This window comes from Acomys russatus, chromosome 14 (genome assembly GCF_903995435.1).
Source record: "Acomys russatus chromosome 14, mAcoRus1.1, whole genome shotgun sequence".
Taxonomy (NCBI): Eukaryota; Metazoa; Chordata; class Mammalia; order Rodentia; family Muridae; genus Acomys; species Acomys russatus.
Genome location: NC_067150.1, coordinates 29,652,453 through 29,665,751, shown reverse-complemented (window position 1 = coordinate 29,665,751; position 13,299 = coordinate 29,652,453). Strand labels below are relative to the sequence as shown.

At 45.0% G+C, this 13,299-nt stretch overlaps 1 protein-coding gene across 2 annotated transcripts in view; it reads right to left on the bottom strand.

Moving 5' to 3' along the window:
* Positions 1–1,213: 1,213 nt before the first annotated feature.
* Positions 1,214–13,299, bottom strand: part of Fez1 (fasciculation and elongation protein zeta 1) — a 47,245-nt gene continuing 35,159 nt past the window's right edge. For both annotated transcript variants that reach the window (XM_051156174.1, XM_051156175.1), the window contains exons 7-10: positions 13,205–13,285; positions 11,071–11,146; positions 3,933–3,998; positions 1,214–1,385 (exon numbers count right to left, since the gene is read on the bottom strand). In XM_051156174.1, coding sequence (XP_051012131.1) covers positions 1,369–1,385; positions 3,933–3,998; positions 11,071–11,146; positions 13,205–13,285 — 240 coding nt within the window. In that variant the 3' untranslated portion in view covers positions 1,214–1,368. The remainder of the gene's footprint in view (positions 1,386–3,932; positions 3,999–11,070; positions 11,147–13,204; positions 13,286–13,299) is intronic.

The window sequence follows — 13,299 nt, the reverse complement described above, 5'->3', positions numbered from 1 at the left end:
CTCAGTCTTCTATTGTTGCTTCTGTCAGGCTTTCTATGGAGTGGCTCACGTTGAGTAAGCAGGCACTATGTCCCCAGGCATCAAGGAACAGCGACTCGGATGAGACCTAAATGTCAGTCCATCGCTATTAGCTCCTAAGTAGCCTCCGGCGAGTGACCGACCAGCTCTCTGCTTAATGGCTTTCTCCACTGGAAAACCCGGAAGATACGAATACGTACCTGCTCTGACTCTAGGTTTCTGTGGTGTGAGACAATGTGCAGTAAGTGATAGGGCTGGTAGCGGGCACACGGTGATCAGGTGATCACTCCATAAAGCTGTGTGTGTGTGTGTGTGTGTGTGTGTGTGTGTGTGTGTGTGTGTGTGTGGTTTAAAAGCCAGGAGCATGGGAACTGGCCGGGTTAGTATCATTCAAGCTAGAAGATGAAAGGCTATGGATTCAGGCTATGCTAGGACAGACTCAGCATCCAGGATAGAAGGGCAGCATTCACCTGCTGGCCATCGAGGCTGATAAATGCCTCCTATCAATGCCAGAAACTTCATGAAGAGTTAGTGCAGCTGGGCCTCAGGCTACAGTAAGGATAAGCAACCTTACAAGACGCTGTTCCCACGGGCCCCTGAGGGCAGAGAGGGAGTACTGGCACATCTCAGTGCAGGAAAGAGGTGCAGTCTCCCAGGTAGCTAAACTACTTTCCGTCTAGCCCCTAAACCCTGAAATCCAACCTGGCACCCCAGTAAGAGACACTGCAGCTTACTGGCAAATCCCTGGGATTCTCTATCTCCTCCTGGCCTCAGACTAGCCAGTTACTACCACACATAACATAGCCAAACAGCAATAACTTAGGAGAGCATGGATGGCCTCCTTCTGCGGCACAGGCAGCCTCACCACATCCCACGACCCCATCAGTGCCCACCACAAGGCATCTGTGCCATGGCCAAAGACCCGCATGACATCATTTCCCTAGAGGGTTTCCGAACACAGAGCCTATGGACACCACTCTCCAAAAGGCATGAAGAATATTAATTAAATGAAGGTTTATTTCAAAATTAGTCTTAAGAGTATAAGCTGGGTTGAGGGCTGGAGCCAGACTACAGAATGAGTGGTGAGGGCACCTGCCTTCCCCAACACAGGTGGAGAGGACACAGCGTCACCGGCCCTGCGCCCGATCATGCATCCAATGAGTAACTAGCACTAGAAGCCAACAGCAAATGACCCCCCGCGTGCGCGCGCGCGGTTGCTCATGTTTAATCCAGGTTAAGCTATACACGTTTAAATACACGCCGGAGGTTACGTGGTGTCATGCAATCCCAGTGATGGAATGACTTTCTTGCTCAGTGACCTCCTGCAGCGAGGCTGCTCCAAAGGTGAGGTTAGGTTGGACAGAGCACTGAAAGGAGAAGAGGAGAGAGGTCATGCCCGCAATCACAAAGAGCAGAAGCTCCCCACTCCCCAGGACCAAGCAATCAATCCTGAGTCATCCTTCCGAGGACAGAGGAGGATGACAGGTGTCAGTTACAGTATCAAGCACGGCAGTTTCCAGGGCCCATGGATCTAACTCTGTGACTTTAAGGAAATGCCTTCCCCGCCCATGCTTGTTCTCCACATACACACCAGGGTGTTCCTGAGCTTCTCGTAGGGTTGCTGAAAGACTTGTGAAATACGCTCCGTAAATATTAACTACTTTTATAAATTCACTGACATTTCTGTAGGTCACACTTCAGCTCACCAACCATGCATCATCCATTTCTGCAAACTTCTTCGAAAGACTTCTATTCTTGCAAAGTCTTTAGGAGTCATAAGTTCTTCCCCTTTTTACCCTAAATTCTTCCTATTTAAATTTAATGTTAATCTCTCTGGTCCCTGCAGAAAGAGTACAGTTTGAGATTTCATAATCAGGTTCCATAAACCTGCAACTCTTCTAAGTCTTGTTTGAATGTGGAGCAAGAGCTCATAAAATGACGGGTCCAGACAGTGCATGGTCACCAACGGCCAGTGACGTGCAAAAAGAAGGCAAGTGGGCAGTGTAGGCATCCTCACAGGGGTCTACAACCGCCCATTGTGTGTGTTTGCCAAAAGATCTGAGCCTGGATCTCATGGAGCCTCTTGTTCCATCAGTTACAATAAAGGAGACAAGAATAGCTTAAATAGGCCAGGCAGTGGTGGCGCACGCCTTTAATCCCAGCACTCCGGAGGCAGAGACAGGCAGATCGCTTTGAGTTCGAGGCCAGCCTAGTCTACAAAGTGAGTCCAGGACAGCCAAGGCTACACAGAGAAACCCTACAGCTTGACTAATGAAATTAAAAGAAGGGAAGGGAAGGCTATGCATGTTTTTTTTGTTCATTTGGTTGGTTGTTTGGTGGGTTTGTGGGTTTTGTTTTGTTGCTGTTGTTTAAGATATATTATTGACTAGGCATGGTGCTGTCCCAGGAGTTGGGAGGTGAAGGCAGGAAGATCAGAAATTTCAAGAATTTCCTTTGCTACATTTAGGGTTTGAGGCCAGCCTGGGCTGCATGAGATCCTGGAGTTGGGGATGAGAGGGAGGGAGAAAAAGGATAGAGAGTTGGGGGAGTAGGGGTAGGGGTGTGGGGAAGGGGGGAGGGGGGAGGAGGCGGGTAACAGAGACACAGAGACAGGCAGACTTAGGAGGTAAATTATCAAAATGTATGGACCCCCCTCCCAATGTCCTGATGCAAGTAGTTAAACTGAAAACACTATATATAAAAACACAAAAAACACTGTATAGTGACTAGGTCACCAATGCCACTCAAAGTCCCTAACTTTGTCATTGTACTTTTCCCTCTTCCCTTTTCGTCATTCTGGAAATGGACCCCACGACCTCATACTTGCCAGGCAAGCACTCTACAGCTGAGCACCACCCCAGCCCTGACTCTTTAGTTGTGATAGTGGCATTACGTCTCTGTGTGCAATTCTTAGGTTTTAGAAATGTACACTTAAATATTTATGGGTGAAAAGAATGATAACAGAAATCTGCTTCAAAACAATATTGGTGGATAAGAATGTAAAAACTGGCAAAAGCTGGAGAGGTGGCTCACGATTTAAGAGCACTGGCTACTCTTCTTGAAGAGCCAGGTTCAATCCCTAGAGCTCCTGTCCCAAGGGAACAGACGCCCTCTTCTGGCCTCTTTGGGTACTCACAAAGGCGAACAAACATGCAGGGACTAGACACATACAAATAAATAAGAATTTTTAGGGCTGGAGAGATGGCTCAGTGGTTAAGAGCACTACCTGCTCTTCCAAAGGACCCGGGTTCAATTCCCAGCACCCACATGGCAGCTCACAACTGTCTGTAACTCCAAGATCTGACATTCCCACACCAATGGACATTAATTAAAATTAAATAAAACATTTAATAAAAAAAAGAATTTTTAAAAAAGACTGGCCGTGAGTTAATGAGGCTGGAAGAGAAGAGCCATCCTCCTTTTACTGTTGCCTGCACTGAAAACTTCTGTAGTAAAATGTTCAAAAGGGACAGCATTAACTGTGGCTCAACAGAAGGATGCTTGCCTGGCATATATGAGCCCTGGGTCTCCAGCAGTCCTCCTTTACATAAAATGGGATTAAAAAAAAAATCATGACATCAGTCTCCTTTCAAGTACTGAAAGGACTAACTTATTTTTCAGGCTTTGTTTTTCCTGACTAAATACAGCATGATGCAAACGCCAAGGAACTTTCTCCATAGTAAGTCCCTTGTTGGTGTCCTGTTCCTTATGAGGACTCACAGTGGTAACCTGAAGTGGCAGAATCTCCTCAGGCCTGCCCGTGACACCCATTACCATGATGCCCATGTGCTCTATGTGACCACTGCCTGGTTGGCCTGGTGTGGGTGCTCTGAGGGGGTTTCCGCCTGAGCTCCACAGCTTGGGCAGGAACTCAGGGGACCCTTCTGTTCTGGGGAGAGGGCGGCTGCACTCACCTTTTAAAATGTAGTCCGTTAGCAATGTAGGCACCTTCTCGTTATCCTCCTTCATGGCGAAGAGAACTGCAGGAGAGAGAGAGAGAGAGAGAGAGAGAGAGAGAGAGAGAGAGAGAGAGAGAGAGAGAGAGATGGGCCAAGATACTACCGGGGTGTGGAGCTTGCTTCTAAGGCTAGCTAAGCAGGAGAGAAGTGATTTGAGGAAACCTGGCATTCGCTGAGTGAGTATGGCCTAGCTGAGTCCCTCTACAATCTCTGTCAAAAGTCAGCAGTCTTGGGGTGAGAGAGAATATACCCAGAAAACCAGAGTTGTCTCTGCAAAGTGGACCCACCTGTGACTTCTTCCAATTTCCCCCTTTTGGCTCATCTGTAATTTCCATACCGTCTACCAAGTATATATCTTTAACAAAAATAAATGAAGCAATTGCCCACAATGATAACATCAGCTTTGGGATACAGTCAACCTAAATGTTAATATTAATCCCTGTTTTGGGTTTTGAGACAGGGTCTCACTTTATAGCCCTGGCTGGCCTAGAACTCACCATGTAGAACAGGGTGGCCTCAAATTCACAGAGACCAGCCAACCCCAGCCTTTTGGAGTGCTAGAATGAAGGAAGTGCCCCACTATGCCCAGCTATGAACTTGTCTTTAAGGATATTCTACTCACATTTTTAAAAAATGTTATTGCAGCTGGGCATGGTGGCACACGTCTTTAATGCCAGCACTCAGGAGGTAGAGGCCAGCGGATCATTCTGAGTTTGAGGCCAGCCTGGTCTACAGATTAAGTCCAGGACAACCAAGGCTACACAGAGAAACTCTATCTCAAAAAAACCAAAAAAAAAAAAAAAAAAAAAAAAGTTATTGCAATAATGCTCACCTTCAATTCACTGGCCACAAATGAAGTTTATCTAACAAATCTTTATGTTCTATCCTGTGGGGAGGACATGAAGCCCTGAGTGAATGTGTTGACACAAGTACAGCCAGGTAAAGGACCCTGATGCCTCAGACCCAGGAAAATGACAGAACCTTCCCCAGGTGAGGCTCATAAGGGATGGCAAAGCCTTACTCTGGCCCAAGTATAGATGTTATGAATCACTAACCCTTAGCTAAAACCAGTGTATGCAGGAACTGGCAACCACATCTTTCCTCCTTCCCCTTCCCTTGACTACAACCTGAAACTGCTCCGCTACAGAGATCAGCTGACCGGACTCCTCTTGTTCAGCGGTATACAATAAACCCACCCCCTTGATTCAGATATATAAAATTAATGCACCGAGTTTCCAGGCTTCTGCGTGACATCTCCATTAGATCACATGGCCCACCCAATCCCAGCTTTTCTGTCTATATGTCTGTCCTTTTTTTCTCATGACCCAAGTCAGGTCAACCCCAAGCCATGCAGGTCATGGCAATGGCCATTACAGTGTTAGACTATATAGAGCTTAAGAACTGTGGGCTCAGCTAGGCGTGGTGGCGCACATCTTTAATCCCAGCACTCCGGAGGCAGAGGCAAGCGGATCTCCGTGAGTTCGAGGACAGTCTGGTGTACAAAGTGAGTCCAGGAGAGCCAGGGCTACACAGAGAAACCCTGTCAAAAACAACTGTGGTCTCTCAGGGAGCCTACACAGCTCTTGCTGAAATACTTCCTCGACTCATACAAGAAACAAACAATAGGAAAAGTTTTAAAGCCAATAGGCTTTTAATGATTATGTTTTATAAAAGTTTTAACATTTCTAGGGTGAGAGTGTAACTCAGTGATGGGACACTGATCTAGCAAATATAAGGCCCATGTTCCATCCTCAAACAAATGAATACTTTCTGTTATCTCATATTCACAGCTTCCATTGCTGAAGTCAACTTTAAGGAAAAGTCCATTAAAAAGTCTCTGAGCTTATTTATGACATGAACAAAAGCATCCAACAGTAGATTCCTTCACCAGTAAGCTTCTTTAAATAGTCTTACACCAACTTATGAAACTGGGAGATTTACATGCCTAAAACAGACTTATCAATAAAGAAGGCCAAAGAGCATATATTAGCTTCGTAACAAATGCATCCTAAAATAGAAAAATCTAGAACAGTGCATGGAACCACTAAACAGTTCTGAGTGTGAGACCACAAAGGATGTTTCTATACTAATTCTCCTTAATGAACATATTTCACTTGTATAGGTAGAGTGAGCCGGGGAGAACAGCGGGCCCTCAGTCAGGAGGCAACTGTGACAAAGATGGGATCCCAGATGCACTTCCATATTCTCCTGCTTTTGAGGCTGGGTAATGAAACTTGGAACAGAATCAGGTCCAGGTGAAGAATGCAACCCAACATGATGGTATAACTCACTAGCCATGGCCAGGTGGAAAGACTGGACCTATAGTCTACCAGGGTTCTTGTTTTCTTTATGTTCTTGGATAGATAGTCATTTCAACTGAATTAGATGCTGGGGATCCTGGCATCTTCGATTTGTTTAAGGGTATATCTAAAATGTTTGAATTACATGTGTTGTGGTGGGTGGATGTGTACACCAGGGCATGCATGTAGAAGCTGGAGGAAATGTGCTGAAGAAGGTGGTTCTCTCTTTCTACCATGTGGTCTCAGAGATGGAACTCAGGCCACCTAGCTTGGTGGCAAATGCCTTTACCTGCTGGCTCTGTGGTATATTTAAATGCAAATTCAGGCCAATTAGTTGGTTAAGTATTTTGCAACTGAGCCTGGGCAGACCAGATGCCATTCCAAGAAGAGTGCGTTAAAGACATAATAACCTGACTTACACAGCATGTATCTGAGTTGATCTCTAAACTGAAGCATCTATATGGTCCAGTCACATGAGCTAGACTTTGGCCTGGGTCCTTGATTTAAGGAACAGAGAACAGAGAGCAGCCATTATTCGTGAACTCATACAAGGATCTGCAAAAGTTAGTACCTACATAACCTATATAAGAATCAGTATCCAGAATCATAACCTACAGGAGAATCAGTATCCAGAATCATAACCTATAGAAGAATCAGTATCCAGAATCATAACCTACAGGAGAATCAGTATCCAGAATCATAACTTATAGAAGAATCAGTATTCAGAATCATAACCTATAGGAGAATCAGTATCCAGAATCATAACCTACAGGAGAATCAGTATCCAGAGTCATAACCTATAGAAGAATCAGTATCCAGAATCATAACCTACAGGAGAATCAGTATCCAGAATCATAACCTACAGGAGAATCAGTATCCAGAATCATAACCTATAGGAGAATCAGTATTCAGAATCATAACCTACAGGAGAATCAATATCCAGAATCATAACCTATAGGAGAATCAGTATCCAGAATCATAACCTACAGGAGAATCAGTATCCAGAATCATAACCTATAGGAGAATCAGTATTCAGAATCATAACCTACAGGAGAATCAATATCCAGAATCATAACCTATAGGAGAATCAGTATCCAGAATCATAACCTATAGAAGAATCAGTATCCAGAATCATAACCTATAGGAGAATCAGTATCCAGAATCATGACCTATAGGTGAATCAGTATTCAGAAAGATAGATGTGTAAGACTCTTTTTAGTAAGACTTTAGACCGTGAAATGTCCACTTGTAGCCACAGTCCACTTGCTAACACATTTTTAGCTGATGAAATCAAACACTAGATGAAGAAAAGCTGGAGGGGTTGATTGCTCGGTGAGTAAGGTTCTGGCAGAGGACCACAGCCATTCCCAGCACCCATGCTCACAACCACCTGAAACTGCAGCTCCAAGGGATATATATGGTGGCCTCCTCTGGCAACAGCACACATGTGGCACATATACATACATAAAAATAAGTCTTTAAAACTGGGTTACAAAATTTTGTAACTTTGGGCTGGAGAGATGGCTCAGCAGTTAAAAGTACTGACTACTTTTCCAGAATGAATATTCAAGTTCAATTCCCAGCACCCACATGTTGGCTCACAACCATCTGAAACTTCAGTTTCAGGAGATCTGGTGTGTGTGTGTGTGTGTGTGTGTTTGTGTGTGTGTGTGTTGGTGTGTGTCTGTGTGTGTTTGTGTGTGTGTGTTGGTGTGTGTCTGTGTGCATGTGGTGTGATACTGAACACCGAATGCAGAACCTTGTGAATGCTGTGCAAGTACTCTCCACTGAGCCAAAAAGAGGTTAAGAGTACTTGCTGCTCTTGTAGAAGACCCAGGCTGAGTTCCCAGCACCCTTATGGCAACTCACAACTTCCTGTAACTCAAATTCCATACGGTTCTCTTCTGACCTCTGCATTGTACATGTGGTACACTCATATGTGAGCAAAAACACTCATGCACATAAACTAATAAGAAGTCTTTTTAATTAACTAATTAGGCACGGGCTGGACAGATGGCTCAGAGGTTAAGAGCGCTGTCTACTCTTGCAGAGGTCCTGAGTTCAATTCTCAGCAACCACATGGTTGCTCTTAAGCATCTGTAATGAGATCTACTGCCCTCTTCTGGCGGGAAGGCACACATGCAGGCAGAATTTTGCCAGTAGGTGGTGGCACATGCCTTTAATTCCAGCAATTGGGAGGCAGAGGCAGAGGCCGGCAGATCTCCATGAATTTGAGCCCAGCCTGGCCTACAAAGAGAGTCCAGGACAGCCAGGCCTCTGTTACACAGATAAACCCTGTCTCGAAAAAACAAAAAGCAAAAACCAAAAACCAAAAACAAACAAACAAACAAAAAAACAAACCATAATTCATTAAAAAACAAAGCCTAGCTGGGCATGATGGCACATGCCTTTAATCCCAGCACTCGGGAGGCAAAGGCAGGTGGATCTCTGTGAGTCTGAGATCAGCCTGGGCTACTAAGTGAGTCTAGGACATCCAAGGCTACACAGAGAAACCCTGTCTTGAAAAACCAAGATAGATAAATAGATAGATAGATAGATAGATAGATAGATAGATAGATAGAAAGAACAAACCTATGGCTGGGCATATTGTCTGCACCTATAATCCCAAAACTCAGGAGACTGGTTAGGCCAATGGAGTTCATTATCTAGCTTGAGCTGTATATTGAGAACATATCCCAAAAAGAAAAAAAAGAAGAAGAAGAAGAAAGAAAAAAGAAAGGTAGGAAGAAATAAAGAAAGGAAAGGAAAAAGAAACAAAAAAAAAAAAGGAAAAAAGAAACAGGTCTCAAAAAAAAAAAAAAAGGCAGGCCATGGTAGCACACACCCTTAATTCCAGCACTCAGGAGGCAGAGGCAGGTGGATCTCTGTGAGTTCCAGGATAGCCAGGGCTAAATAGAGAGACTCTGCTGCAAACCAAACCAACAAAGGTAGCTGGAGAGATGGCTCAGTGGTTAAGAGTTCTTGCAGCTCTTGCAGAGGACCCAGATTCAGTTCCCAGCACCAACATCAGCGCAGCTCACAACTGGCTGTAACTCCAACTCAAGGGCATCTAATACCTTCTTCTGACCTCCATGGGCACCAGATATACAAGTAATGCACATACATACATGCAGGTAAACCATTCATACACATAAAATTTAAAATAAAAGCTGAGCCTGATAGTACAAACTTGTAATCCCAGAGGCTGAGGCAGGAGGATAGCCAATTTGAAGCCACCTGGGTTACATGATGAGTCCAGGCCAGCCTGGGCTACTAATGTCTCAAAAGTTAAGAGGCAGAGTGCATAGCTCTGGGGTAGCAAGCACCAGTTCCCTAGGTTCAGTCCAGAGGACTGAAAAACAAATCTCAGTGTATATTTATGCAAATATAGAGATCTGAGCAGATGCCTGTACTTTGAAGTTAAAATTCCTGATTCTCAAGGACGTGGTGTCTATGGATGTTGGCAAGATCTGTTTGCAGCACACCCCTGCTTTTGTTCTCTAGACAGATAAAAAAGGAAGCATTTTTTCACCCTTAACTTGGGGATGGTGTGTGGTAGGGGTGGGGAATATCTGAAGATCAGAAGCCCCTCCCCCTTCCTCTAGCAATACTCATAACCCTCGGGCCCATCCCCTCCAGAGCAGCCACAGTGCACCCAGCAGCCTTGTGAGCTGTCATTCGACACACCTAGATGCCTGGAAAAATGGAATTTCACCAGGTGTGGCGGTGCACACCTTTAATCCCAGACTTGGGAGGCAGAGGTAGGTGGATCGCTGTGAATTCAAGGACAGTCTGGGCTACAAAGTGAGTCCAGGACAGCCAAGGTTATGCAGTGAAACCGTGTCTCAGAAAACCAAACCAAAACAACAAAAACAAAAAGAAAGAAAGAAGGAAGGAAGGAAGGAAAAATGGGATTTCTTTCTAATCCACTGAGCATGTCACCAAGTCTCAGTCTAGAAGTTTTCCCCTAAAAGAGCCTAGCGGGCACTGCTATCTGAAGCTGGCCTTTCGGGGATGGGGGGGAGGGGGTTGTACTGCCTCACACATCCACAGGTAGATGGATTCTGCCTACGAAAACGAAAAGTGCTTTACTGCAGGTTGCTTCTCCCCACAGCTCAGAATATTCATTAATACAGAACAAAGGGAAAAAAAAAAAAAAAAAACAGAAACAAGGCAGCTAACATGAAGAAGAGGCAGCCACTTCTTGGAAGGAAAACTAGACTCCATTCTTTCCCAGCAGCCTCCCTCTACCCAAAAGGCCTTGCTGCACATTAAAAGTACAGCAGGGGGCGCTGGAGAAATGGCTCAGAGGTTAAGAACACTGTCTGCTCTTCCAAAGGCCCTGAGTTCAATTCCCAGCAACCACATGTTGGCTCACAACCATCTATAATGAGATATGGTACTCCGTCTGTATTAATAATAAATAAATACATCTTTAAAATATAAAAAATAAATAAAAAAGAGTAGTCTCTGTTTAAAAAAAAAAAAAAAGTACAGCAGGGCTCACAGAGCTCTCTGCTCCAGGGGACCCAAGTGTGGACCATCCGGGTAGGGAAGGCAAAGTCTAAGGAGCTGCAGGGAAAACAGAAAACTCTTCCCCACCCATCTAGTGCCTCCCAACCCTGGGGACCACAGCAGAGCATTTTAAATTTCCCTTGTTCAAGAGGATACAGTCAGTACGCGGAAAAATTTTGTCCGATGTAAAGCCATCCTAGAGGAATCTGGGAACTGAGAACCAGAGGTGCAGAGGCAAGGAGAGATGACATGCAAGGCCCCGGGGACGAGGAACTCACTGTTGGTCAGCATCTGCAGGTCTTCCACAGAAGGAGGAGAGGATTTTTTCTCATAAGGGATGACTGTGTTCAGATACTGTAAAGACAAAACGACATGCAGAGCCTGAGACGTGGTCCCTCCTGGGTGGAGGCACAGTGGGCAGCTTGCACAGGGACAATGCTTTTCTTCATGTGCTGGGTAGCACTCACAGCCACCGTGCACCACTACCACGGAACCTTCCTCTGCCCTACTCACATCCTTCTCTAACGTAGGCTTTCCCGTATCCAGCGGGGGAAACTTCCACTATCCCAATATCTATGTTCTTAATCTGCTAAAGTCTTTTTGCTTCTCAAAATCCTGGGGGAGGGTTTCTCCTCCTGGATGGTAGGCAGCAGGGGCCGTGGGTAAAGGTTTGTTTTCCAGAGTGCAGTTTGAGAAGAAATTATTTCTCTTTTGTCAAACTCAAGATCTTGACTGTCAGATTGGCTCCCTCCTACAACAAAGCAAGCCCCAAGGGAACCTAGCCAGTGAGCATCGAAGAGACCACTAGGCCAGAGAACTCTTGTCAGGCTCCAAAGGAGCCCAAGGCACTAAGCACAAGACAACAGGTCTAGAATTGTAGTGGGGGCCCTGTCACTGAGGATGTCACTACAAGGGTGCCCTGTGACACTGGGCCTCAGTTCTCCCAGGAACAGGAAGGGCTGCTTAGATGTTCCTGGTCTTTCCAGGTGGTGGTCATACAATTCTAACACTTAGGATTCAGACCCAACCATAAATGCTTCATGACGACTTATTCCACAGTTTCAGAGTTGTCAGTGCACACATTGCCAAGTCCATTCGATTTTGTACTCCATGCGGGGAAGCCCAGGACTTCTCACCATATCCCCTTGAGGACCTAGCAACAGGTCACAGCATATAATGGGCGGAGTTGTTGAACTCTGCCTTAACACCCAGAACTGCAAGCTGCATCACAGATGCTGTAGTTTGGAGGTAATGTGTCTTCCAAAGGTTTATATGCAAAGCCTTGATCCCCAAGATCATGGTACTGGGACGTACTACGGCCCTTTAGGAAGCAGGGCCCAGGAGGAGATCCTTATGCAGTTCCTTAAAAGATATTGAGTATTCTCTCTTGAACTCTTATATGTCCACCTTATTCTGTCTCTGTTTCTCTTCTCTCTATAAAGTTTGACATGGGATTGCTTGTTATGACACACATCCCCACAATGGCAGCCACCTTACCAAATGACATACCAGCGAGGGAAGCCAATAAAAATAAATAAGCAAAACTTTGCTCTTTCTAAAGTAAATTGTCTCAGGTATTTCATTGTAGTACTTCAATGGTGACTACAAGTTACTGACAAACTAGAGGCAAGAAACAGATGTCACAGTGTGACTTACAGTCAGAGCTGGAGGATGAAGAGGCTACAGTGGTGGCACTGACTCAGCTGGCCCACAAGTTAGGCTCTAAGATGGGATCTATTCTGAAACAAATCCCCCACGCACTTTATTCTTTTTTTCAAAAGATACATTTATTTATTATTTATACAGTATCCTGCTTGCATGTACATCTTCATGCCAGAAGAGGGCACCAGATCTCATTATAGGGGATTGTGAGTCACCATGTGGTTGCTGGGAATTGAACTGAGGACCTTTGAAAGAACAGACAGTGAGTGCTCTTAACCTCTGAGCCATCTCTCCAGCCCCCAATGCACTTTATTCTTAAAGCAAACTAATTCTTAGATCTACATTTGATGTTGATTTTTAAGTTTTATCCTTGTCCTGGGATAAAAGACCTTAAAAAAACAAAACATCAAAAAATAACCCCTAAAAATTGACCTTTGAAAGACATAAAAGACGATAGTGCATACCTCTAATCTGAGCACTCAGGGAGGCAGAGGCAGACGGATCACTGTGAGTTTGAAGCTAGCCTGGTCTCCAAATCTAGTCCAGGACAGCCACAGCTATACAGAGAAATTGTGACTTGAAAAACCAAACAAAAAGAAAAGAAAAAGGCAGACAGACATTTTCTGTGTCTTCCTTACAAGTGGAAGAAAATCTTAGGGCACCTCGTGCTTGCCCATCACCCTCGTCTGTGGTGAAGAAATGAGCTGTTAGCTGCCTAGAGGGATTAAGGAGCTAACTGGATGCACATACCTGTCTGTCGGCTCCTGGGGAGCCAAAGGTCTGGCGGATGCCACTCTGCAGGATGTTGGAAATGCCTTCCATGCTGAAACGCTGAGGAAGAAACA